This window comes from Prionailurus bengalensis, chromosome A3 (genome assembly GCF_016509475.1).
Source record: "Prionailurus bengalensis isolate Pbe53 chromosome A3, Fcat_Pben_1.1_paternal_pri, whole genome shotgun sequence".
Classification (NCBI taxonomy): Eukaryota; Metazoa; Chordata; class Mammalia; order Carnivora; family Felidae; genus Prionailurus; species Prionailurus bengalensis.
Window position 1 is genome coordinate 27,552,977 of NC_057354.1, and position 27,787 is coordinate 27,580,763.

At 49.9% G+C, this 27,787-nt stretch overlaps 1 protein-coding gene across 3 annotated transcripts; it reads right to left on the reverse strand.

Annotated features, from left to right (window-relative positions):
- Positions 1–2,885: 2,885 nt before the first annotated feature.
- On the reverse strand, positions 2,886–26,912 carry CA3H20orf96 (chromosome A3 C20orf96 homolog). 3 transcript variants are annotated; one of them, XR_006300807.1, is made up of 12 exons: positions 26,704–26,912; positions 26,393–26,441; positions 25,719–25,836; positions 16,641–16,753; positions 11,397–11,555; positions 7,929–8,028; positions 6,614–6,771; positions 6,427–6,528; positions 6,181–6,267; positions 5,399–5,517; positions 3,733–4,045; positions 2,886–3,332 (listed from the first exon to the last, which is right to left on the reverse strand). XR_006300807.1 is itself a non-coding variant. In XM_043602665.1 (11 exons), the coding sequence occupies exons 1-11, from the start codon at positions 26,721–26,723 to the stop codon at positions 3,985–3,987; spliced, it is 1,086 nt and encodes a 361-aa protein (XP_043458600.1). In that variant the 5' UTR covers positions 26,724–26,912; the 3' UTR covers positions 2,886–3,984. The 3 variants fall into 3 exon arrangements, 2 of the variants coding, with proteins under 2 accessions (XP_043458600.1, XP_043458601.1); XM_043602665.1 differs by having other exon boundaries at positions 2,886–4,045; XM_043602666.1 differs by lacking the exons at positions 25,719–25,836; positions 26,704–26,912 and having other exon boundaries at positions 2,886–4,045; positions 26,393–26,593.
- Positions 26,913–27,787: the final 875 nt, after the last annotated feature.

The window sequence follows — 27,787 nt, forward strand, 5'->3', positions numbered from 1 at the left end:
CATGATCTTGAGGTTCGTGACTTCAGCCCCGCCTCGGGTCCCTGTGCTGACAATGCAGAGACTACTTGGGATTCTTTGTTTCCCCCTCTCTCTGCCTCTCCCCCACTCATGCTGTCTCTTTCTTTCAAAATAAATAAACTTTAAAAAGACGGTTTGGGGGGCGCCTGGGGGGCGCAGTCGGTTAAGCGTCCGACTTCAGCCTGGTCACGATCTCGCGGTCCGTGAGTTCGAGCCCCGCGTCGGGCTCTGGGCTGATGGCTCAGAGCCTAGAGCCTGGAGCCTGTTTCCGATTCTGTGTCTCCCTCTCTCTCTGCCCCTCCCCCGTTCATGCTCTGTCTCTCTCTGTCCCAAAAATAAATAAACGTTGAAAAAAAAAAATTTAAAAAGACGGTTTGGGGCTGTACAATGGTTGTACAAACTTTTGCTAATAAATACCTCAGGAAGATCAAAAGTTCAAAGTACTCAGCCACACAAAAGGCTCTTTGAAATAAGCCCATGAAAGATGCTCAACATCATTAGTGGTCAGACAAACACAAATCAAAATCACAATGAGATATCACTCTACACCCATTAGAATATTATTTTATTTTTTTTTTATTTGAGAGAGAGAGCATGGGCAGGGTAGAGGGGAAGAGTGAGAGAGAGAGAGAATCTTTTTTATTTTTATTTTTTCTAATGTTTATTTCTTGAGAGACAGAGTGTGAGCGGGGGAGGGGCAGAGAGAGAGGGAGACACAGAATCCGAAGCAGGCTCTGGGCTCCCAGCTGTCGGCACAGAGCCCCACACGGGGCTCGAACTCACAGACTGCCAGATCATTACCTGAGCCAAAGTCGGGACACTCAACCAACTGAGCCACCCAGGTGCCGAGAGAGAGAGAGAGAGAGAGAGAGAGAGAGAGAGAGAGAATCTTAAGCAGCCTCCACGCTCCGTGCGGAACCCCATGCAGGGCTTGATCCCATGAACCTAGGATCGTGATCCGAGCCAAAAAACCCATGTGATTTTTTAGGCCATAGGCCATTACGAAGCCTTTCCCTGGTAGGCCTCCCCAGGGAAAGTTCTCCCCCCACCAGCCTCTTTGCCCCGCCAGTGCACGGCAGTCTCTGAATGGGGAGCAACCAAGGACTCAGCCACCAAGGCCCTCCTCGGGTACCTCTGCCAAGGCCTCCGTATCAGGGGGGAGGGGAACCCCTGAAGATACTTGTCTCCAGTCTGCCTCAGGACCCAGCACTTCCTTTCCTTCTCGTAGCCCCTCCCATTCTCCCTTCCCCATCTCAACCCCTTGGGGGGGAGGGGCGGGGGGTGTGGCAGATTCACAAAAACTCCAAGAGCCTTTCATCCAGGGCTCCCTCAGCAGCAAAACCACCCCCAGGCACTGATCCACCTGACCAAGTGGGCCATTCCTTGGGGAAAATGCAACAGGGCGGATGTGGGCACTTTCTCTGGCTTAGCCTCTTCCTTGCACTGGGTAAGCAACGAAAGGCTTGACTGTCACATTAGTTGTGACTTAACCGGCTGTTGGGACACCTCAGCTCTCCGGCTCAGCTGAGCTCCTGACGGTACAGTGGTTAAGTGAGAGTGACCGGTCTCTACCACTGATTAGCCTGGTGACTTTGGAAAAATCCCTTTGGCCCTTCACATATTGGGTTCTTCCTCTGTACAATGGAAAATGCTAACAACACATACCTCCTAGGGTTGATAGAGTGCTAGCTAAGTGTTTGTTCGGATTATGTTCAACACTGTCCACTTCCGGGGCGCCGGGCTGTCTCAGTCGGTGGAGTATGCAACTCTTGATCTCAGGGTTGTGAGTTCAAGCCCCACGTTAGGTATAGAGATTACTTAAAAAAAAAATTTTAACGTTTATTTATTTTTGAGAGAGAGGGAGAGAGAAAGAGTGCAAGCAGGGGAGGGGCAGAGAGAGAGGGAGACACAGGATCCGAAACAGGCTCCAGGCTCTGAGCTGTCAGCACGGAGCCCGATGCGGGGCTCGAACTCACGAGCTGTGAGATCATGACCTGAGCCGGAGTTGGGTGCTCAACCGACTAAGCCACCCAGGTGCCCCAGGTATAGAGATTACTTTTAAACAAAATCTTTAGGGGCACCTGGTGGCTCAGTCAGTTAAGTGTCCAACTTCAGTTCGGGTCATAATCTCACAGTTCGTGGGCCCGAGGCCCGGGTCGGGCTCTGTGCTGACAGCTCAGAGCCTGGAGCCTGCTTCGGATTCTGTGTCTCCTCTCTCTCTGCCTCTCCTCGCTTGTGCTGTCTCTCAAAAGCGAATAAATGTTAAAAAATAATAATAATAATTTAAAAAATAATAAAATAAAATATTAAAAAAAAACATTTTCCATTTCAATTTGGGGACCCGTGTGGTTCTGGAGGTGCCTACCGCCTTAGCCTAGGTCACGTGCTCCACCCCAACCACCCCTCCCCTGCTCCAAGGGTGGCGTGCATGCCCTAGACTAAACCCGAAGGCATTCTCCACCTCCTTGACTGCTTCAAGGTGGGCACACGGTATAAGCCGGTCCGGTCACAGTGAAGATGGAAGACTTTGGCTGAAAATTCTGGGAGAGACACTCTTTCCAGTAGGACGTGAACAACGAATCGTAACCCCCGCCCTGCCAGGAGATGCTGGGAGCCACGCCAAGACCACAGGAGTGCCAGCCTCAGGGGGAGGAGAACACTTTGGAGAACGAAGTAGAGGAAGGTGTCCTCGCTTGATTTCCGGGTAAAGCCTCGCCTCACCTAGAACACTTATCTACCTGAGCCCTTTGTTGTTTAGGTCAGTTTGGTCAGGTGTTCCGTAACCTGTAGCCCAAAGTCCCTCGATAGAGTGGATCAGTGAGCAGCCAGAGTCTGGGTCCGAGGGAAGCCAAGTCTGAGGCAGAGAATAAAGTGCAGGATGTTTACTAATGGGCACCCGGGAGTCAACTGAGGAAGGGAGAGGCAGGCAGGACCGGGCAGAGGGAGAGGTCAAGCTGCGAGGCAGGCCCAAGGACTGTTTCAGTTGACCCTACAGGGAGTTCTGGAGCCAGAACAGGCCTTCGGAGTTGTCCCAAGTGAGGCCAAGACGGCCGGGACTTCAGTATTTGCACCCGGAGCAGTCATCGGATGTGGGAGGACAGCTGACCTTGGGTGAAGTGGCCTCTGCAGCTGAGGCAGCCCCTGAGGGTCCGACGGCCGAGGGATGTGTGCTAACAGCACTCCCAGTAACTGGAGGGACAGTCCTTGCATGCAGGGGGTCCAGGAGCACGCGCTGGGGGCTGTGCCCAACTACGCACCTGGGTGGGTGTCACGTCCGCGCACAGCTGGGGCACAGGCAGTGGACAGACAGACAGCTGCACGAGAATAGAGATGGCCATCGGCTATGAAAGCCCAGCAACATCCCAGGTGCATCGGACTCGGGGGGGTCTCCCCTCCGCCCTGGCACTGGCCTCAAAAGGTCTGGGTACAAATCCGGAGGGAAGCTGGGCTCCCACCGCACCAGGGATGCCAGGGGCGGGGCAGCCCGGAGCCACAGAGCCATCGAGACTCAGGCAGGGGGTCAGGAGCCCTTCTTGAGATGTCCTGTGCCCCCAGATACGGTCAGCACAGTTACCCACCCCTTATCTTAAGACAGTCCGGGCCTACCACATCTTCTCCAGGCCTAGCCGGAAATCTCCAAGCAAGGGAGCAAATGAATGCAAAGCCAGCTTTATTGGTAAAAAAGAAATGGCACGCTTCACTGGGAATGCACACCTGGCCCAAGCAGCTGCACCAGCCAGAAAGAAAAGAGGGAGGGGGGAGGGGGAGGGGGAGGGAGAGGGAGGGAGGAAAGGAGAGGAAGGGTGGGGGGAGAGAGGGAGGGAGGGAGAAAGGAAGGAAGAGAGGGAGGAAGGGAGAGAGGGCAGACCAGGGTCTGAGTGGACACGTGGCCGTGGAAGGAGACAAGCCAAGGCTCCAGGTATGGGGGAAAGAACAGGGAGGGAAGGGTGGCCCATGGGCCGCCATCTAGAAGGGGAGTAGTTCCTCCACAGGGATGTTGAGGATGACGTCCATGTCTGGGGGGCACCTGGTAGGGAAGAGCAAAGAAGGTGTGAGAAGCCAAGCAGGGCGCCAGACTCAGCCTCCGTGGTTGGCAGGCGGACCGAGTGAGACCATGCCGGCTCGTAAAGAGCGCTCGGTAACTGACAGGCATCATTCTTTCCACGCAAGTAGCCAGCGCCATGGGTTTGCATCCGCAATACATCCCCCCCCCCGCCCCCCAGTGATCAGCACACCCACGAGGCCACACATGACACTGTCTCCACCCCGTCCCAATTCTCCCATCCACGCTCACGCTTTCCCTAATCTCCTGGTGCCCACGGACGTCTTTAGACGTGACATGTCAGGCTGTCTGCAATTCACAACACTTCACAAGAAGAAGGAATGACGATGAGGCCAATACGGCAACAATTATAACCGCTCCTAAAACTACACGGGGCCACCGGGTATTCATCCTAATATTCTCTCTACTGTCTGTATATTTGAAATGTTTCATAATAATGGTAAAAAGAAAAAGCATCTCTAGGGGCACCCGGGCGGCTCAAGTCGGTTAAGCTTCTGACTTCGGCTCAGGTCACGATCTCGCGGTTCGTGAGTTCGAGCCCCAGGTCGGGCTCTGTGCTGACAGCTCAGAGCCTGGAGCCCGCTTCGGATTCTGTCTCTCCCTCTGTCTCTGCCCCTCCCCTCCTTGTGTTCTGTCTGTCTGTCTGTCTCTCTCTCTCTCTCTCTCTCAAAAATGAGTACACATTAAAAAAGAAGAAAAAGGAAACGCATCTCTATACTGGCAATACATAAATTTCCATCGCTAGCCAGTATCCATCTCCTGAGGTCAACTGCCTACCTGAGGCCTCCTCATGGAGGTGCCCCAGGTCTTGCGCGCCATCACGGAGAGGCCAGACCTAGTAGGACCCCCAAGCTCTGCCACAAAGGGCCTGACACAAGAAAGGTGGCAGAGAACTGGCTTGGGAAGGAAGGAGCTTCTTCCTCTGGAGCCCAGCGGTGTACCAAGCAGAGAGGACATCCTTCTCTCCTCAGAGTGTCTTCCAGGCTATTCCCTGGCATCAACCACCCCACTCAACTGCGCCTTCCTGAACAACCAAGAAGCTTAGGGGTGCACCCACTTGGTGGGAACACGGAATCTGGGAACCAGAAGGGGGTTCCAGAGAGATGATGTAAGTCAGCTGCCCGTGCGCTGGTGGGACAAGCAGGCCCAGACGGGCAACGTCACATCTGCCACGTGGTCAGCTGCAGAGGCAAGGCGAGGCGAGACCCAGGTCTCCCCGGCCCCCTGTGCAGGGCTCTGCCTTCCCCAGGAACAGAGAGCCTCTTCAAGCACACGGCATGGCGCGTTTGAGAGGCAGCTGCCAAAAAGATCACATACTTGGGTCTCCGAAGCAGAACATCCGCAAACACGGTCTCTCGGGGCTCCTGGACTTGGACCTTGAGCCGCCCCACCTCGGCCTTTAGGATGGGTATTTCCTCCTCAAACTGGCTGATAAACTGAGGACAGAGGTGCAGCAGGGGAGAGTGAGAAGCCAACATCCCCCAACAACAGGGAGACCGGGGCAGAATGCAGGTGCAGCGAGGACATCTAGGGAATCGGGGCGGCTTCGTCACAGGGCTTCCTGGGCTCGCGAGTCAGTGCCAACCTCTGATGGCGCCGAAAGCGGCCAGGAGATCACGGAGAATGGCGACAGGTGGCAAAGGGGGGGCGGTACCTGGTAATGAGACTTAACGGGGGCCGGCAGCGAAGGCCACTCTCGCCGACAGCGGATGAAGGAAGACGCTAATGAAAGTTAACGCGAGAGGGGGGTGACAGTGAGGTTCATTAACACGGCTCACGGGTGATGGTGAGTGACAAAAATGAGAGGATGAACAGAGGGGGTGGGAACGACAGTAAAATGATGGCCGCGCAGACAATGTCTGGCAATGTTGCTAATGGGTCATCACCGGGGATGCTGGTCAACGAGGCAAGGCTGAGGCGGCACTAACCTCCTCCTACGATGAATGGCAGGTGACAAAGGCACTGGCTAGGAGGGAGGCCAATACCAGGGCTGGAGACCCGAGCGCCAGATCAAGACAAGCCTGACTCCCACAGGTCCTGGGGACCGCCCACCCTTCTGCTCCCTCCCAGAGGGACCGTCACCTTCCGTGCCCACTCACTTCTCTGAGCTTGCCCGTGCATCTCAGCATGTCCTGGCCATCCCGGATCTTCTGCAGAAGAGCCTCCTGATGGCGCTGCTGGTTTTTCTGTGGAGGGAGGAGAGGTCTGGCCCCCCAGTGCCTCTTATTGGGCAGCAGTGCGTGGTACAGACCAGAGGGGGTGCAGGGGGCCTGGAGGCAGAGGACGGGGAAGAAAGCAGGGCTGGGGCAGGACCTGGATACCTACCCCAGCAGCTGGCTACTCACCACCACCAGAGATCTCAGAAGTTTTTTCTTCTTCCTCTGAATCTGCTCAGACAAAGACTCCAGGACCTTTCTGCGCATCTCATTAAGGTCATCCAGCTCATCCTAGGGGTCAGCAGGAGGGTGTTGGCCACCAGCCCTGTCTCCAGTATGGTCCAGTATGGCGGAGCGGGGCCAAGGGCCCACCTACCTGCTGGCTGTCCTTTATCTGCTGCAGCTGGCGCACAAGGTTGGCAATCTGGACCGACTTGACAGGGTACTCGCGGTCCATGTACGTGCTCAGGAAGTTCACTTCCTTCTGGGTCTTCTCGATCGTGGCGTTCAGCTGTTCCACCTGCTGCTCCAGGTCTGGAGAGGTCAGGAGGGACAGGAGGCAGGATCCTCCCTCAAGGACCCCTCCCAGGAGATGCGGGAGGCCCACTTACTGTGTGACCCTCGCCAAGACTGTCCCTCCCCGGCCCTGTCTCCTCATGCACCTGCTCCCAGGGCAACGGGCCCATGAAACGACCATTAAGACAAAGTCTGGGGGCGCCTGGGTGGCTCAGTCGGTTGAGCGGCCGACTTCAGCTCAGGTCACGATCTCGCGGTCCATGAGTTCGAGCCCCGCGTCGGGCTCTGTGCTGACAGCTCAGAGCCTGCAGCCTGTTTCGGAGTCTGTGTCTCCCTCTCTCTGACCCTCCCCCATTCATGCTCTGTCTCTCTCTGTCTCAAAAATAAATAAACGTGGGGCGCCTGGGTGGCGCAGTCGGTTAAGCGTCCGACTTCAGCCAGGTCACGATCTCGCGCTCTGTGAGTTTGAGCCCCACGTCAGGCTCTGGGCTGATGGCTCAGAGCCTGGAGCCTGTTTCCGATTCTGTGTCTCCTTCTGTCTCTGCCCCTCCCCCGTTCATGCTCTGTCTCTCTCTATCCCAAAAATAAATAAAAACGTTGAGAAAAATAAATAAACGTTTAAAAAAATTAAAAAAAAAAAAAAAAAAGACAAAGTCTGTCCTGCCGCCCTCCACGGCGGTGGTGTCCCAGGGTCTGAGGCTCGCCGACACACCGCCCCTTCCCTCAGAAGGCTTCCAGTCTGCTCCGGGGAAAGAAACCACGGGCTCAACACGATCGAAGACCCGGGACCAGAGGGACCCAGCCACCGGCTCCCAGAGGGACCTTGGCAGGAAACAGAGGCAAGCTGGGGCTGGATTCTGGCGCCCAGCTATCTGACCTTCGGCGGGCTACTCTCACGTCCTTTCGCTTCGGCTTTCCCATCTGTAAAATGGGTGAACGGTCCCTGCCTCACAGGGAGCCGCAGTGACCGAGAGTGCCCGTAAAGGGGAAGCCTCGCGGGGCCTCGAAGCGCCAAGTGCTCCAGAAGTAAGCCCCTAAGCTCTGCATCTTAGCACTTGCCGAACCAGGGGGATGACGGGGCTGCTGGTTTCCAAAAGGCAGGTGCAAGGGGGGCGCCCTGCTGACCTCCCAGAAGCCAGAGAGGGGACCGGGGAGCTCGCCCCAGGGATCCTCACGCTTCATCTTGGATTCCTCCTTCTCCTCCCACTCCTTCAGTTCACACGTCAGCTGCCGCAGCTTCTTCTTGTTGGAGCACTCCAAGATGTCCACGATGGTCTGTGGGAGGGGTGGGGTCAGCTCGCCCCCCACCGTCTCCTGGCGCTGCCGAAGCATGGGCTCTCGGGGGACCCGGCACTTCCTCGGAGGAGTCCCCAGACCCAAACCCAGCCCCAGCCCCAGCAACCTGCCCAGAGGCTGGCGGACCCGCTCCACACGGTCCCCTCTACCACCCACCTCCGCCGATGGCACGGCTGCGCGCCCAGGCAACGGGCCAAACCCAGGCTGCGGTCCCCACGCCCCCTTCCTTTGAGATGTCACCGAGTGCTACAGATTTAAAGCCCAACAGCCTTGGGGTGCCTGGGTGGCTCAGTCAGTTAAGTGTCTGACTTCGGCTCGGGTCAGGATCTCGAGGTTCACGGGTTCAAGCCCCGCGTCCGGCTCTGTGCTGACAGCTCGGAGCCTGGAGCCTGCTTCCGATTCCATGTCTCCTTCCCTCCCCCTCCCCTGCTCATGCTCTGTCTCTCTCCCTCTCTCTCTCAAAAATAAATCAATATTAAAAAAAAAACACCCAACAGCCTGCAAAGCCATGTCCTTCCCTCTGTCCCCACTGCCACTGTCTTATTTAAGCTCTCTTCATCTCCTGCCTGCAATGCTACAACAGCTACTGCTAACTGGCTGTCCTTAGATCCATGCTCCACACAGCAGTCAGGATGATCTTTCTTTAAAAAAAAAAAATAGGGGCGCCTGGGTGGCTCAGTCGGTTGAGCGTCCGGCTTCGGCTCAAGTCGTGATCTCACGGCTTATGAGTTCGAGCCCCGCGTCGGGCTCTGTGCTGACAGCTCGGAGCCTGGAGCCTGTTTCGGATTCTGTGTCTCCCTCTCTCTCTGCTCCCCCCCTGCTCGTGCTGTCTCTCTCTCTCAAAAATAAATAAACATTAAAGGGGCGCCTGGGTGGCGCAGTCGGTTAAGCGTCCGACTTCAGCCAGGTCACGATCTCGCGGTCCGTGAGTTCGAGCCCCGCGTCGGGCTCTGGGCTGATGGCTCAGAGCCTGGAGCCTGTTTCCGATTCTGTGTCTCCCTCTCTCTCTCTGCCCCTCGCCGGTTCATGCTCTGTCTCTCTCTGTCCCAAAAATAAATAAACGTTGAAAAAAAAATTTTAACAAAAATAAACGTTAAAAAAAAAATTTTTTTTAATAAATAAATAAATAAAAGCTGACCTCATCCCTCTGCTATTTAAAACCCTCCAGTGGCTCCCCTCTGCCCTTAAATAAGGCCCAAACTCCTTAGCTAAGCTGACAAGGCCCTGGCCTGGCCTTGGGCCAACATGTGGCTCCTTGAGCTGTGTTCCCTCTCTCCACAGGCCTTGTATGCCCATTCGTTCTGCCCGGAACAGCCCTCTACCAATGAACACCTACTTCTGCAGGTTTCAACCCAAGCATCCCTTTCTCCAGGAAGCCTTCCTGACCTTCCCATGTCTGGGTGAGAGGGCCCCTCTGGGTGAGAGGGCTCCCCACATCCCCTGTCCCCACGGCAGTACACATAAATGGCTTTCTAATTGCCCGTGACCCCACGAGGAGAGCTTGATGTAGACAAAGTGCCCCACTAATCACTGTTTCCCAAGGGCCCACAGGAAGCACTCAGGATGAACAGAAAAATGTATTAATGGATCAATGCCAGAAAATCAACAATGACTTTGTCTAAGTTTAGAGAATATTCTACTAAGTTTGGGATGAATAACTCTGCAGGTCCTTGGCTTCTCTTATAGACTGAATAGTTTCCCCTCTCCCCCACCAAATTCACACGTTGAAGCCCTGCCCCCCAATATGACTGTATCTGGAGATAGGGGCTTTAAGCAGGTAATGAAGGTTAAATGAGGTCAAAAGGGTGGGGCTCTAATCCGATAAGACTAGTGAGCTTATAAGAAGAGGAAGAGAGAGCCTAAATGTCCATCAACTGACAAATGGATAAAGAAGATGTGGTTTATATATACAATGGAATACTACTTGGCAATGAGAAAGAATGAAATCCGGCCATTTGCAGCAACGTGGATGGAACTGGAGGGTATTATGCTAAGTGAAATAAGTCAGGCAAAGAAAGACAGATACCATATGTTTTCACTCATTATGTGGATCTTGAGAAACAGAAGACCGTGGGGGAGGGGAAGGGGAAAAAAAAGTTAGGGGCGGGAGGGAGGGGAGGGCGGGTGAGGGGTATCGAGGAGGGCACCTGTTGGGATGAGCCCTGGGTGTTGTATGGAAACCAATTTGACAATAAATTATATTTTAAAAAGTTAAAAATTAAAAATAAATTTTACTAAAAAAAAAAAAAGAGGAAGAGACACGAGAGATCTCTCTCTCCATGTGAGCAAAGAGGAAAAGCCATCTGGGAACACAGAGAAAAAGTAGCCATTTGCACCCCGAGGAGAGAGGCCTCACCGCACCTCAACCCTCCTGGCCTCCTGATCTTGGACTTCCGGCCTCCAAAACCCCGAGAAAAAATGTCTATGTCTAAGCCCTCTGGTCTGTCACATTTTGTTATGGCAGCCTGAGCAGACCAAGTTCCCAAGACTTCATTTTCTCTTCATCTCACAGGCTCCAGTGAGCTCAGTCCCTCTTCTCCCGGGGCAGACCGCGCGACCAGAGGGAACTCCAGAACGGCTCCATGAAGGCATTTTCTCTGACTCTTCTCCAGCCCAAACTCCTGGGTCCCTGGGAACTTTCAGCTCTCTTCCGGCAGCTTCTCCAAGCCTCTCCCAGAGGAGGCGGAGGATGCCCCCTGGGTTCTCTGAAAAGCTGCTCCACCCATAGACCATAAGCGCCACCAATAGACCATAAGTGCCACCACGGGCTGAGAGCGCGGATCACAGCCTGCTGGGAGGAAGCCAGACCCCGGCGCCGGCGCCGGGCTGCCTGGGTTCAAATCCCAGTTGCTAGGTGGGTGTGCTTGAGGGTGACCTTGGGCAAGTTACCCAGCCTCTCTGTTCCCATTTTTTTTCCGACGTAAAATAAAGATAATAGTGCCCACCCCAGGGGGGTTGTTGTAAGGATTATATGAGTATATACAGAGCACTCAGTATTACACTGTGTATTTGCTGATTGGGGTGGGGACTGCAGCCGCTTTCTCTTGCACACCTACTGTGTGCCGAGTACAACCCCGCGTTTGGGGTGGGTGCTTTGTGCTCTACTTTACAGAGCTCAGAGGTTAACTCCAATTAGTACTGGCGTTGGGATGAGCCCCCATCTGGGTCTGATTCCAAAACCCAGGGAGGTGGGGCCAAGTGTGAGAGATGCATCTGCCAGGAGGAAGCCGCTGGTGCAACCGGCCGGGAGAGGCCGGGAGAGGGCACCCGAGCGCTCAGCGGGGCGGCGCCGAGAGCTGGACGGAGGTGCACAGGGCGGAGGCCAGGGGGGTGCAGTTAGGCCTCACCGCAAGAATGTCCTGCTGCTGCAGCATCGCGCGCGCGTTCAGGGCCGAGCTGTCCTCCATGTCCTGGATGGCCTTGACCAGCTCCCAGTTGAGCGTCGTGAGGAAGACCTCATGGCTGCACAGCTCCTGGAGTGAGTTTCGCTCGTTCCTGAGCAACGTCTGCGGGCGGAGGGGAGGGCAGCGATGGGAGGCGGGGCTGCGCGGGAAGGCTGGAGCCTCCCGGAGCCGAGGGACCGCTTCCCTCCCGCCGCACGCCCGCCCCCTTGTGGTCGCGACTGGTAAATGCGACCCCATTGTCTGAGGGTCAGAGCCGCTGAACTACTTCGTCCATCCTGAAACGCCCATTTTCCCCTAGTTTTACACCTCGGAGGTGGGGGGGGGGGGGTGCCTCTTCCAACCGGCGGCATGGCACAATCTGACAAAATTCTGTTCGTGGGTAAATAAGATAAAGCTGCACCTTATGATCGCTGGCTTCTTTGAGTCAAGAAGATACAGTAATACCAACTGTCATAAAAATAGAAAACACCCCAGGTAGGTAAGAAGGTGGCAGAGGTGACGGGCCATGTGTGGAGAAGCAGGGGAAGCAAGAAAAATCGCGGCCGTTTCTCTGCAGGCAGCTGAGCTGAATGAGTAGCGTCTCATTTCGTACATCTCCCCCCCCCCCCCCCCGTGGAAACAATGAGGGTCTGAGAGGTTAAGGGACTTGCCTAAGGTTGCCACCAGCAGGTACACAGAATCTACAATACGAACAGTAAGAATTGTTGGGGGCCTACTCTGTGCCTCACTCCAAACATGGCACACGGTTATCAGTTCATCCCCTATGTTGACTCACTCTTATTTCATTTGTTTAAACACATGCTATTTTGTTAATGTTTATTTTTGAGAGAGAGAGAGAGAGAGAGAGCGCGCGCGCGCGCGCGCACACACACACACACACACACACACACACACACAAACGGGGGAGGGGCAAAGGGAGGGGCGGGGGGGGCGGGGACAGAGGATCCGAAGCCGGCCCTGTGCTGTCAGCTGCGAGCCCAGTCATGACCTGAGCCGAAGTCAGATGCTCAACCGCTAAGCCCCCCCAGGCACCCCCACTAACTTATTTTATTGATAAACGGAGACTCAGCCAGGTTAAGGGACTTGCCTCAAGTCACGCAGCCGGAAGGTAATGGCACCGGCACTGGAAAGCCAGACTTGTGATTCCCGCTGTCTGTCTTCTCACGACACCAAGACCAGGAAGTGAGTGGGCTTAAAGCTGCGAGATGTGGCCAAGCCCCACAGTGATTAAAAGCTGGATGTAAGGTCTGGACACACTTGGTTCAAATACCAAGTCGGCCACTTACGGCCGCAGGGAACCTGGCCAGAGGCGTTAGCCTCCAAGAGCCCTGCTAATATATCTCAAGGTCTGGAAACATACTTGCTTCAGAGAGCTGCTGTAGAAAACACAGGCAGTAATGTTCACAATCAAGGCCCTTGGCAGCAGTGCCTGGCACCCAGTGTGACTCAAGAACAGGAGCTGAAACTATCGCCAGGGGCTCGAGCCCTCCACCTCTGCCATACCTACGTGCTCTCTTCCTCTGTTGTTCCTCGTTTCTCTGTCCTTTACTAGAAATCACCCTCTCCTGGCCCTCGGCTCCCATACTCCTCATAGAATGAGTCACGGCGCAAACGTACAGAGTATTTATCACGTGCTCAAAACTGTGCTAAGCACTTCACATGCTCAATTTCACTTGGTACCACGATCAGCCTCGTCTCCCAGAAGCCCGCTGAGCCAACGTCGCCGGGGCTGGCCTCAGGAAGCTGTGCTCCCCGCACATACCCAACTCCCAGGGGATTCGAATCGACTGTAGAATTCATGACCTCTGCTCTAGAAATGGATCTTCCCTGGCCACCAGGTCTAGTGCAGAACCCCTGCTTTGTTTCCTTCCTGATCCTCACCCCAACCTGTAATTATATATTTTTCTTATTATCTTATTTTTATTACTTCTTGACTGCCTCCCCCACTAGAATGTCACAGCCAGGAGGGCGGGGGCAGCCATGTGTCGTCACAGCTGTAGGGCACAGCACATAGGACAGTGCCTGGGGCTCCACAAGTATGGGTTGAATAAACTGAGGAGTAACTATTCTTTGGGGTTTTTTGATCCATTTATTACAGGTCCCCCCCACCACCACCACAGCGTCAGCTCCATAATAGAACAGGTTCTGAGTGCCGTGTTCACGGCTGTGTCCCCAACACCGGGGATGGCGCCTGGCACATAGTTTTCCCTCTCTCAAATGTAGAGGCATATTGTCCTGAGACTGAGGAGCAGAGTCAAGATCCTCTTCTGTCTCCGAGAGCAAATCGACTGGGTAGTTTCTGCTCCCTTCCTGTTCCCCGCCCCCCCCCCTTGTCTCCATGTCCATTCTCCACACAGCAGCAGCAGCCCAAGGACTCCTGTGAAAACGTAGGTCAGATCATCTCCCGGTTCTACTCAGGACCCTCCAGGTTCTTCCTGTCTCACTCAGCATAGAAACACAAAGCCCAGGGGTGCCTGGGTGGCTCAGTCAGTTGAGCGTCTGACTTCAGTTCAGGTCACGATCTCACGGTTTGTGGGTTCAAGCCCCACGTCGGGCTCGGTGCTGACAGCTAGGAGCCGGGAGCCTGCTTCAGATTCTGTGTCTTCCTCTCTCTCTCTGCCCCTGCCCCGCTCATGCACGCACTCTCTCTCTCTCTCTCAAAAATAAAATAAAAACATTAAAAGAAGAAAAAGAAAAAAGCCAGAGCAGGGAAAACAGAGCTGCAAACAAATCACCGCCCATACCCCTACTCCCACTATCTTTCCTCATCTCCAGCAATACCAACCTCAGGACCTTTGCACTTGCAGTTTGTCTATCTAGAACATTTCTCCCTCAGATATCACTTTAGCAGCCTTCTCTGACTACCCTGTCTGAAACAGTCACAGCCACTCTTCCTCTGTGCCTCTCTAGCCCCTAACCTTATCTTCACACTTCTTCATTACTCTTATCATCACGGCACATATTATATATTTATCTGTCTTGTTTGTTGTCTGTCTCCCAAAGTAGAATGTAATCTCCCTAAGGTCAGAGACCAGCCACATGACTGGTGAATCCTTAGAACAGAGCCTGGCACATAGGAGGCATTCAATAAATATTTATTGACTAAATGAATGAGTGGTTACAAGAGACAACACTAGGAACTGTTTAGGAGCCCAGGTTTCAGAGCCAAATTGTCCAAGTTCTAAAGTCAGGATAAAAATAACACTAGAGGGGCGCCCGGATGGTTCGGTGGGTTAACCATTGGACTCCCGCTCAGGTCATGATCTCATGGTTCATGAGGTTGAGCCCCAAATTGGGCTCTCTGCAGCACAGATCTGGCTTCAGATCTTCTATCCCCCTCTCTCTCAGCCCCTCCTCCTCTCAGAAATAAATAAAAACAGGGTGCCTGGGTGGCTCAGTCAGTTAAGCATTGTTGTTTTTTTTTTTTTTTTTTACCGTTTATTGATTTTTGAGACAGAGAGAGACAGCATGAACAGGGGTGTGCCAGAGAGACAGAGGGAGACACAGAATATGAAACAGGCTCCAGGCTCTGAGCTGTCAGCACAGAGCCCGATGTGGGGCTTGAACCCACGAACTGCGAGATCATGACCAGAGCCAAAGTCGGACGCTTAATCGACTGAGCCACCCAGGCGCCCCAAGCATTGGGTTTTTGATTTCACTCAGGTAATGATCTCACAGTTGGTGGGTTCGAGCCCCACATCGGGCTCCGCACTGACAGCGTGGAGCCCGTTTGGGATTCTCTCTCTCCCTCTCTCTCTCTCTCTCTCTCTCGCTCTCTCTCTCTCCTTGCCCCTTCCCCAAGCACATGCTTTCCCTCTCTCTCTCAAAATAAATAAACTCAAAAAATAAATAAATAAAAACATTTTTAAAAAATGTTTAAGAAAGAAAATAATAAAACAATAACAATAAACACCAGAAATATGAGTTCCTCCTTTAAGAACGCTGGGCCACCTCTGACCTTTTGGCAAAATTGAAGGTTAAAGGGAAGAAAAGGTTTCATAGCATTCTCCCCTATTTCTTTATTTAGTAATTGTTCACTGAGCTCTTAAAAACTCTCTCGAAACAAACTGAGGGTTGATGGGGGGGTGGGAGGGAGGGGAGGGTGGGTGATGGGTAGTGAGGAGGGCACCTTTTGGGATGAGCATTGGGTGTTGTATGGAAACCAATTTGACAATACATTTCCTGTATTGAAAAAAAATAAAAAATAAAATAAAATAAAAAAATAAAGCAGAAGATGAACAAACATCTGAAATGTATTACCAGACATTTATTGATAGCCAAATCCATGAAATTTCATGGGGAAAAAAAAAAAAAAAAAAAAAAAAACTTTTGGAAAAAAAAAAACTTTCTCGAAGAAGTTAATAATTCTACGGTTGGGGCGCCTGGGTGGCTCAGTCGGTTAAGCGTCCGACTTCAGCTCAGGTCATGATCTCACCGTTCGTGGGTTCGAGCCCCGCGTCGGGCTCTGTGCTGACAGCTCAGAGCCTGGAGCCTGCTTCGGATTCTGTGTCTCCCTCTCTCTCTGCCCCTCCCCTGCTTATGCTCTGTCTCTCTCTGTCTCAAAAATAAATAAAAACATTAAAAAAAAAAAAATTTAAAAAAAAATAATAATTCTTCTACGGTATTTTGTAGTATTTATAGTATTCAGTATTCTACTGTCTTCTATGGACACAAAGACTCTTCGTCATTTCAAATACTTTGAAACGTTGTTCTGAAGCCATAGAAAACAATGGACGGTGAGAAAATTGCTTCTCTAAAAGTGTATCAGAGGTGTGAAAAATGTACTAGCAAGCGTCTAAGCCCTGCTTCAAGGTGCATCGTATTCCACGAGAGGTTCATTTACTAGAAATGTCTTAATGGACAAGCCACCAGATTGTGTTCCTCATGCAGGGAAATAAAAAGCGATTCTGATCATTTTCCTAGTCTTAAACACAAAGGCAAACACTTTGCTTAAGTGGCTCTGGTACTACCATTTTCTGGCTACGTGACCTGGTACAAGTCCTTCATCGCTTTGCACCTCAGTTTCCCCATCTATAAAATGGGGGTGACGATAAGCATGCCCATGGCATTGCTAACGAGGAAATGAGCCCAGCGTCCACCAAATGTTCAGTGCGTGTTTGCTATCGCTGTCCCCCGACCCCTCTGCCCCCATCCTGGGCCCCGGTGCCTGTGGGAGGATGCTCCTACCTTCATTAGCCGGATTTTGGCCTGTGCCTTCCCAGAGTCCAGCTTCTCTCTGTGCATTTCTTGTGGCTGCCTCAGCTGGCTTGTCATCGACGTGGCGGACTTGGAATGCAACCCTAGAGCGTGGGAAAAGGCAGAGAGGGAGTAAGGATATAGGCAGGCCTAGGATCGGGTCCCAGTACCATCCATTGAGGTGGCCCAGGCCCCAGCCCCACCCACTCTCGACCTTATAATATGTGACAGTGAGGCAGAGCATGAAACTCACATCTATCAGTAAGCTCCCAGGCCTCACTTTGGGCCTTGATATAAGGGACAGAGAAATGCAGGAGGCTTCCCCGTGACCCTGGGCATGGACAGAGGGGAGGAGCAAGAAGAGTAGCACAGGAGACGGCCGGGTGCCCGCAATCTCTCCCACCAACCTGGCCGGTAGCAGAGTCAGACAGGGCGGGGGTTAAGGGCAGGAACTAATCAGCCAGACAGCCTGGGTTCGAATCCAGACACTGCTTTCCACTAGCCCGTGAATTTGGGCGGGTCACATGACCTCTCTGTCCCTCAGTTTTCCCACCTATAAGATAGGAGTGATCATCATGCCTACTTCATCGGGTTGTCGTGAAGATTAAATGTTATTCTGCTTTAAAGTGTGTCGAGAAGTGCCTGATCCATACTCAGTGCTGAATATGCATTTCTCGTTGTCACTGCTGTTACTGATGACCTGAGGATTGGCATCAGAACCACAGCACCATACGAAGGCACAGGAGCTGTGCAAAACTCCCGACTGGCTGTCCGAAACACCTCTAAAAGCTGTGGCCCTGCCAGATAAGGAGTATACGAAAATAGTTCCGATCAGAATAAGGCATTTGGAGGACATGTTCTCAGAACCCCTGCTTCCTCACAGCGTGTCATGTGCCAGTCCGGGACAAATCACCCAAATCAAGGCACCTGGGTGGCTCAGCCGGTTGAGGGACTGACTTCGGCTCAGGTCACGATCTCATGGTTCATGGGTTCGAGCCCTGCCTCGGACTCTCTACAGTCAGCACAGAGCCTGCTTTAGATCCTCTGTCCCCGACTCTCTCTGCCCCTCCCCTGCTTGTGCTCTCTCTCTCTCTCTCCCTCTCAAAAATAAATTAAAAAAAAAAATCACCCACATCATCATGAATGCTGTGGCCACATTCTCGTCCCCGCCCCCCCCCCCCAAATCCCTACTCCAGGTGCAACCCAGTACAATTCAGAAAAATATTATTTCTTCAATGCATCGACACAGCTAACCCTGGAAGATGTTAGCATTAACTGCTGAAGTGATGAAGTAAACTACAATAATGTTGTGTTAAAGTTATGAGTTATCTGTATACGCCGGGTATTTAATTGTAGTGTTTAAAAGATGGAATGATTAATAGATTAATATTGTGGTTCTAATTTAAAATGTGTAAATGAGATTTTGATTTAGATTTGTTTCAAATTAAAAGTTTAAGACGTTCTCATTAAATGTGTATAAATTACCAAAACATGAGAGGACATAAGATTACCCATATCTCGAAGTTTATTTATTAGATGTACAAGCATTATTTAAATGCTCGATGGTCTTTGTGAATCAGACAAGCGAACTCTTTGAAAATGAAAATTCAATATATGAAATTTTAAGATGTGGCTTAAAAGAATTAGGGGAAATTAATTAACCAACTTCCCAAATCCCCCTTTGTAGTGTTTGTAAAAATTGTAAGATTAGTAAGTTGAACTCAAATAGTTAGGGAGATTTGTAGCTTTAATAATGACGATTTTCATTAATGGCAGTAGCTCTGATATATCTTTTTTATTTTTAATTAAATTTATTACTGGGGCAGTAATAAATTGGCTCAGTCAGTTAAGCATCTGACTTCGGCTCAGGTCATGATCCCAAGGTTCATGAGTTTGAGCCCCATATCGGACTTGCTGCTGTCAGTTCTGAGCCCACTTCGGATCCCCCGTTCCCCTCTCTCTCTGCCCCTCCCCTGCTCACACTCTCTTGCTCTCAAAAATAAAATAAAACATTAAAACACACACACACACACAGAGATCTTCTGTATCCTTAACCCAGTCTCTCCCAATGGTAGCGCTTTGCAAAATCACCTACAATATCAGAACCATGAAACTGATGTTAAGACAGGCAAGATATAGAACATTTCCATCACCGCAAGCATAGCTCATGTTGCCTTTTTTAAATGTGGTTTTTTTTTTTTTTTTTACCGTTTTATTTATTTTTGAGACAGGGAGAGGCAGAGCACGAACGGGGGAGGGTCAGAGAGAGGGAGACACAGAATCCGAAGCAGGCTCCAGGCTCCGAGCTGTCAGCACAGAGCCCGACGCGGCGCTCGAACTCACGGACCGCGAGATCATGACCTGAGCCGAACCGACTGAGCCACCCAGGCGCCCCTCATGTTGCCTTTTATAGCCATACTCTCTTCCCCTCCCCTTACCACCCTCCCCCAGCCTGTGTCCCTAACCCCTGGTGATCACTCATCCGTTCTCCATTTCTACAATTTTGTCATTCCCAGGATGCTACATAAATGGAATCGTAGAATATATAACTTCTGGAATTGGCTTTTTTTCACTCAGCAAAATTCTGTGGATTCATCCAAGTTATTGACTGTATCAACAATCCTTTCCTTTTATTTTTGCGAGAGAGAGACAGAGCACGAGCAGAGGAAGGGCAGAGAGAGGGAGGGAGACACAGAATCTGAACAATCCTTTCCTTTTTATCAATGGATAGTATTCCGTGGTATGGATGTACCATAGCTTATTTAACCATTAACCATTAAAGGACATCTGGATTGCTTCCAGTTTGAGAGTATTATGAATAAGGCTGCTATGGAACATTCATGCACTGGTTTTTGTGTGACCCTAAGTTGTCACGTCACGGGAATAAATGCCCAAGAGTGCAATTGTTGAACCGTGATGAGAACTGCGTGTTGGTTTCATTAGAAACTGCCGAGGTCTTTTCCAGAGCGGCTGTAGCATTTTACATGCCCACCAGCAACACGTGCATCGTCCAGCTTCTCCTCTGTGCCGGCATTCGGTGTTATCACTATTTTTCATTTTAGCCATTCTGATAGGCGTGTGGTGACAAGTCACTGTGGTGTAACTTGCACGGCCCTAATGGATAATGATGTCAAACATCTTTTCATGTGATTATTTACCATCTGGATAGCCTCATCAGTGAAATGTCTCTTCGTGTCTTTTGCCCATTTTCTAACTGCATTGCTCTTCTGTTGAGAGTTCTCAATCTATTCTACGTAGCAGTCCTTTGTCAGATGCAGTTCGCAAACATTTTCTCCAAGTCTGTGGCTCGTCTTTTCGTCCCCTTAACAGAGTCTTTCACAGAACAAGTTTTTACTTTTGATGATATCGAACTTCCCCATTTATTTCATTTTTCTTTTATGGATCAAGCTGTTGGTATAAAGTCTGAGAGCTTTTCACGTGGCCATGGGTCCCAAAGATTTTTCTCTCCTGTATTTTCTTTCCTAAAAGGTGTACACTTTTACATGAACACATTTAATTTTTATTTCATTTTACAATTAATTTGGAGTTAAGTTTTGTCTAACTTCTGAAACTCAAGTCAAGGTTCTTTTTGTTTTTCTTTCTCTCTCTCTTTTTTTGTTTTTTTTTGTTTTTGTTTGTTTGTTTTTTCTTTTTGCCTATTGATGTCCACTTGCCCCAGCACTATTTGTGGAAAAGGCTTTCTTTTCCTCCACTGAGCTGTTTTTGCACCCTTGTCAAAAATCAACCAGGCATAGGGGCGCCTGGGTGGCGCAGTCGGTTAAGCGTCCGACTTCAGCCAGGTCACGATCTCGCGGTCCGGGAGTTCGAGCCCCGCGTCGGGCTCTGGGCTGATGGCTCAGAGCCTGGAGCCTGTTTCCGATTCTGTGTCTCCCTCTCTCTCTGCCCCTCCCCCGTTCATGCTCTGTCTCTCTCTGTCCCAAAAATAAATAAACGTTGAAAAAAAAAAATTAAAAAAAAAAAATCAACCAGGCATATTTATGTGGCTCTATTTCTGGTTTCTCTACCCTACTGATGTAGGTGTTTATCCCTGCCCATTCTATGCTGTCTTGATTACTGTAGCTGTATAGTATGCCTTAGTATCAGGTAAAGTGATTCTTCCCACATTATCCTCCTTTCTCAAAATAGTTTATTCTAGGGCCTTGCTTTTCAATATAAATTTTAGATTAAACCTATGTCTATAAAACACCTTCCTGGGATTTTGATAGGAATTACATTATACACAGAAATCAAATTGGGGAGAATTGGCATCTTTACTACGCTGAGTGTTCTTTTTTTTTTTTTAATGTTTTTATTTATTTTTAAGAGAGAGAGGGAGAGAGAATCTTTTTTTAAATTTTATTAATTTTTTTTAATGTTTCTTTATTTTTGAGATACAGAGCGTGAGCAGGGGAGGAGGAGAGAGAGAGGGAGACACAGAATCTGAAGCAGGCTCCAGGCTCCGAGCTGTCAGCACAGAGCCCGACGTGGGGCTCGAACCCACAAACTGTGAGATCATGACCTGAGCTGAAGTCAGACGCTCAACCGACTGAACCACCCAGGGGCCCCCCACTATGCTGAGTATTCTAATTGTGAACATAGTATGTCTCTCCATTTATTTAGGTCTTCTTTGACCTCTTTCATTAGCATTATGTAATTTTCAGCATACAAGTCCTATACATTCTTTGTTAAGTTTATGCCTAAATATTTCAATTTCTTTGGATTATAAATATATTTTTAATTTTGGTTTCCCCATACTCATTGTAAGAACATAGAAATGTGATTGATTTTCTTGTGTACTTGTATTCTGCAACCTTGCCAAACTTATTAATTCTAGTTTCTTTTAGATTTAGTAGATTCCTTAAGATTCTCTACATAGACAGGCATGCCATCTGTAAATAAAAAGTCAAATCATTCTATCTGACTCATCTTGGTGTTGATGTCTGTCTTTTCTCCTTCATGTTGTGATTTTCCTTATTCTTGGTATGACAAGTGCTTTTGTCGTATCCTTGATGTTTATTTTTAATGCTTATTTATTTATTTTTGAGAGAGAGAGATAGAGAGTGAGCAGGGAAGGAGCACAGAGAGAGGGAGACAGAAAATCCCAAACAGGCTCTGCGCTGTCAGCATAGAGCCCGACATGGGGCTCGAACTCACGAACCGTGAGATCATGACTTGAGCTGAAATTAAGAGCCTGATGTCTGAGGTGCCTGGGTGGCTCAGATGGTTGAGCGTCTGACTTCGGCTCAGGTCATGATATTGCGGTTCACAAGTTTGAGCCCTGGGTCAGGCTCTGTGCTGACAGCTCAGAGCCTGGAGCCTACTTCAGATTCTGTGTCTCCCTCTTGTCTCTCTGCCCCTTCCCCACTGATGCTTTCTCTCTCTCTCTCTCTCTCTCTCTCTCAAAAATAAATAAGCATTAAAAATTAAAAAATAAATAAATAAAATAAAAATATTTTTAAAAAAGAGTCCAAAACTTAACCAACTGAGCCACCCAAGCACCCCCAAGTTTTAAATAATACTCTGGATCCTACTTAATCTTCATTTTAGCAGACAGTCCGTCCCCTGTTGAGACGTAGCATACAGGCCAGATGACTGCTCACCCCTTTAGCAACCAACCCACGTTATTCTTTCCAGTTTTCAAAGTCTTCTTATGTTTGTTGTGTTACATCTAGGGCTTTTTTAGTTGCAAAAGGGAGGAACAAGAAGGAATGGGGTCATCCCGTCTTGGGGGAATCAGCTGATGCATCTTGTTGAAGACACAAAAGCTGCCCTCAAGGACATGACTTTGCTTAAGACATTTTACCAACCGAAGCCTCAGTTCCTTCATCTGTAAAATAGTGATTTTTATCTCCCAGGTCGGAAGGAATGAATGAAGTGGTGACCTCCTTGTACCCGTCTATCTCAAGTGTATTGAAAGTTTTTGCTCCTGGGGGGCTCAGCCGGTACACCTTCTGACTCGTGACTTCTGCTCAGGTCATGATCTCACGGTTTGGGAGTTCGAGCCCCATATCGGACTCTGTGCTGCCAGCGCAGAGCCTGCTTGGGATTCTGTCTCCCTCTCTGTCCCTCCCCTGCTTTCTATCTCTCTCAAAATAAATAAAAATAAATGTAAAAAAAAAAATTTTTTTTTAAAGTTTTGTGTAGTTACATGTTTGAGGTTGGGACTGTGAACTCTATGCAGCTGGGAACCCAATCTGTCTCCGTCACCATAAGTCAACAACACTCAGCCCAATTTTGGGCACGTGGGTACTCAGCAAATGGATGCTGCTGAATGAATACATGAATGAATGAATGAATGAATGACGCCTCTGCAACAGAGCCTAACATAAAATAAGTCCTCAGCAAGTGGTAACTATTTTCATCATTGTAATTTACACAGAGGATTTCACCGGGCGTAAAGCAGGAATCTCTGTAGCGGGGGCTGCGAGAGATAACCTAGATGGAATTGCAGGAAGGAAGACAGGAACAACTCAGGTCCATGTTTCTCCAGTGCCCACAGACTCTCCATCGACCTGTGGTTAAGACTGTCCACCCTGGAGACAAACTGCCGACTGTCACAGCCTGGCCCTGCCCCCTCCTACCTGTGGGACCTTGGAAGTTACACCTGTCCATGCCTTATCTAGAAGAAGAGGTGATCGTCACAGCACCCACCTCACAGGGTTGTTGAGAAGACTAAATGAGGTGATGTGGGCCAAGTGCTGAGAACAGTATCCGGCACATAATAAGTGCTTGGCCTGTGTTAATTACTCTGGTTCTTACTGTGGTTGTATGTTACACATCTCACTGTCTCCCCAGTGACAGAAGGAAAGGAGTTTCCCTGTGGATGCTGTATGAATAGATCTAACGCCAAAGACACAAATTCTGTCACTACCACCAGGCCCTGTGCTCAGCACTTAACATCCAAATCTCTTGACAGGGGCGTTTTAGATACATTGGAAAGGAGGATTTGTGGTTCTCACAAATACTGGGGGACCCGATGGGCATCTGTGGGTGGGGGCCAGGGATGCTCGATAGATAGCCCCAGAATAGGACAGCCCCACAGAACACAGAATTCTCCTACTTTCTGCATGACTTTCCAAAGCCCTATCAGACACTGATGTAGGTAAAAACCATATTTATAATGATCTGATCCCAGAACCTGACTCTCTTTCACATATAAACCCAAAGAGGGGGCACCTGGGTGGCTCAGTCGGTTAAGCGTCCGACTTCAGCTCAGGTCTGATCTCACAGATCGTGGGTTCAAGCCCCGCATCGGGCTCTGTGCCGACAGCTCAGAGCCTGGAGCCTGCTTCGGATTCTGTGGCTCCCTCTCTCCGTCCCTCCCCTGCTCATGCTCTGTCTCTCTCTCTCTGTCTCTCAAAAAATAAACAAACGTTAAAGAAAAAAATTTAAACACAAAGAGTATTTTGTAGGGGTTTATGGTAATGCTGAATTTTCCAAGAAAGCAGCTACAATCAAGGGAAGATTGTGCTCTGTTTTGTTAAGAACTTTACCAAGAGAGGGGCATCACTTTGGAAATCGTGACTGCAATGAAAAATCCCTCTGGACATTTGAGTCCCTAACATCCCACCACGTGTCAGTCTGCATTTGCAACTCTTACATTCACTGTGACTCCGCATCTGTGAATAAGCTTCTGACTACTTTGTCATACATATCTTCTAATAGAGTTCACCCTGAGTATTTACATACTAAAATAGAAGTTATTTAACTATAACCAGCTTTCCTTTTCCTTTTCCTTTACTTTACACTGAGGGCATTATATTAATTTTTTTTTTATTTTTTTTTTTTAATTTTTTTTTTTCAACGTTTATTTATTTTGGGGACAGAGAGAGACAGAGCATGAACGGGGGAGGGGCAGAGAGAGAGGGAGACACAGAATCGGAAACAGGCTCCAGGCTCTGAGCCATCAGCCCAGAGCCCGACGCGGGGCTCGAACTCACGGACCACGAGATCGTGACCTGGCTGAAGTCGGACGCTTAACCGACTGCGCCACCCAGGCGCCCCCATTATATTAATTTTTAAAATTACATACATAGGTCAATTATATTATCTATGAAGTTTATCTCAGATACTAAAGGAATATTACAAAATATTTGTTATGAAAAGGAATGTTGGGTCTGAGAAGGTTGAGCAACAATGCTTGACACAGATCTTCTCATTTAATTCTTGAGGCCATCCTATCAGGTCCTCATATTACAAATGAGAAAACTATGGGGTGCCTGGGTGGCTCAGTCGGTTGAGCGTCCGACTTCGGCTCAGGTTATGATCTCGCGGGTCATGAGTTCCTGCCCCGCGTCGGGCTCTGTGCTGATGGCTCAGAACCGGGAGCCTGCTTCGGATTCTGTGTCTCCCTCTCTCTCTGCTCCTCCCCCCGCTCATGCTCTGCCTCTCTCTCTCCTTCAAAAATAAATAAAAAACATTTTTAAAAAAATGAGAAAACTAAAGCTCAGAGAGATGAATGGCTTTTCCAAGATGGTAAAGGGCAGAGCCAAGAGGTGAACCCAGGTCTGCCTGAGCCAAGGGCCTGAGAACTCCCTCAGAAGGCATAACAACAATGTGGTGGAGATTATCCTGAGTTGACCAAACCCTGTTTTCTTGGCCTCCTGGACACACAGCAGGACATTTCTCCTCTTGTGGTTATGGGTAGTCATACGACTGAGCTACAGCCACCGGAACATGAGTGGGAGTGATATGTATCACTTCAAGTCTAAAATAAAAATGTCCACACAATTACCCGTATCCTTGCTCTCTCTCTCTCTCTCTCTCTCTCTCTGAGTGCAGAAGTATCTAGCAGAGGACTCCAAGGCCTCACAAACTGTCAGAGCCACAAGGCTGAAGAAGCCTGGATCGCTGAATGACCATGTAGACAAGATTACCTCCTCCCCTGCAGATCCACAATTGTTCTTTGACGGAAATGAGAAATAGGCTTGAATATTAACCCTTGAAACTTGGGGATTGTTTGTTACCGCAATTAGCCTACTCTAATACAGTTGATGTCACCAAAGGCCGAGGGCATACACGCTGTCCCGTCTCCCATCCACATACCAGCCCTCAAGGGTTTCTGCCCACCTGGCGGGACACTAGTCAAAGCTTTCACTCTGCTCTTCTTGTGGCCTCTGGATTGTAGGATTGGAGGCAGAGTAGATGGCTTGGTTTTCTGCTTGGACCGCTGCCATGGAACATAATCCTACCAGATACAACACAATCAGTCACACAGCCTGATGGGTTCAAATCCCAGCTTCACCCCTTACAGATATCTGTGACCCTGAGCAAGTGACTTTACTTCTCTCAGCCTCAATTTTTCTCATCTGTAAACTAGGTCTAATTATAAAACCCACCTCCGCAGGTTGATGCGGGCAGTCCAAGGGATATTTGTGAAGCATGTGGTAAGAGCTTCAGAAATGCTAGCTATCACTTTTTTATCAGCCAGCCAGAATTTACTAAGCACATCCAGGCTGTGAGGTGCTAAGAACTGTGAGAAACAGAAGGCATGGAAAAGACCCAATAGAAAACCATAGTAGCGATCAGAAATAAATAAGAGAGCAGTATAAAATACCCTCACGTTCCGATAAGGTGAGAATTGCCCCCGGATCCTACAGCAACTGTGTGACACAGGCAGGCCTGGAATTCAGGTCTCCAGACTCTATCACCCGGGACAGTCACAGCCTGGGGGTTCAGGGCAGGAGGACTGCAGGCCCAGGGTCAGCAAGCCCCCATCTGCTCCTTAGCGCTCCCGGACTCACCAGAATCTGGAAGTTGTGGACTGTGGAGCGAATCCCAGAGCGGTTGGGTCTGGAAAGAGTTGGGGCGGGAAAGAACGTCCATCACTCCCAACCCATGGACTGTAACAGCAAACGCGAACAGGGTCTCCCAGTTAACTACCACTGGAACGCGCGGGAGCTGGGAGAGCCCGAGGGAGAGGCGGGGCTAGGGAGATGAGGGCGGGGGAGGGGGCGGGGTCAAAAGACAACCAGGCCCAGACCAAAAGAAGCCGGGGGCGGGGGGGGGGGGACGCATGCGCACTTCACCACCCATCGATTCTCCTTTCACTTACTTTGGAAAGACATGGGCCATTGGGGAAAATGGAAGAAGAGTCGTGAGTCCGCGGGGCTCTGATCTCTTGCGCTGCCTATTTCTTCGGCTTCTGCAACTCTTTTGTCTGAGCGTGGACCACGTGGTAACCTAGGCCGCTCAAACTTTCCAACGAGACCGGGCTGTCCGTCTCCAAGGAAACGGACGCGGACTACCGAGCGCCTTGAGGGACTAACCTCTCAAGGAGAAACGTAGCTCGCCACATTCTGCTCAACTGGGTTTTAAATACCATCCTTCAGCTGGCCCCAGCCATCATCCTAAAGAATTATGTCATGTTTCTCTTCTCATCAAACCTCCATCACTTTCTTCTTCATCCTTATTCTTGGCTAATGATTTTGCTTCCTATTTCACTAAGAAAAATCCTGGGGACCAGTAAATTGACAGGTTCGTATCATCTCATGGAGCCACCTAATTGCCTCCCTCCTATGACTGTATGAACTGCCTGTTAAGACCGATTCTTACAACTGTGCACAGAATTCTACCCTCCCTCATTGTTCTCTGAGATATTACCCCAGGAATTTCCACCTTTCCACTGAACCTGCCCCTGTCAAGGACCAGTGTCCTCCACTGTACTAACACCACAGTCACTTCTACTCATCTTTCTTGACCTATCTGTAGCATTTGACACAGCGGATCACTCCTCCCTTGAAACACTTTCTAAACTTGGTGCCCAGGAAACCACTCTCTTGAGTGGCTTCCTGACCCCTTTTCTTCTCCTTTGCTGGTTCTTCCTCTTTTCCCTTTAGAGTGTCTCAGGGCTAGAACCCAGCCCTCTCTTCTTTATCCACTCACACTCTATTCACGTTCCCTTCCAGTCTTGTGACCTCAGATGTCATCTCTACCTAGATGCTTCCCAGACTCGTATCTCCAGCCTCTACGCTGAGTTCCAGCCGCATACATCCAACTGCCTACTCAGCATCTCCACTTGGGTGCCTAATAGGCAACTCTGACATGCCAACTCTTTCCCCCAACTCAAAATGGCAACTCTCTTCCTGGAGTCATCCTTGACCCATCCTTTTAAAAAATATATATATATATATTTATTT

Coding starts and splice junctions, on each gene's coding strand:
- CA3H20orf96 (XM_043602665.1), bottom strand. CDS start 26,723: ATGGCCCATGTCTTTCCAAA. Junction 16,754..25,718: donor TTTGACTAGTGTCCCGCCAG/GTGGGCAGAAAC, acceptor CCCACGCTCTAG/GGTTGCATTCCAAGTCCGCC. Junction 11,556..16,640: donor CCAAAATCCGGCTAATGAAG/GTAGGAGCATCC, acceptor CTCCGCCCGCAG/ACGTTGCTCAGGAACGAGCG.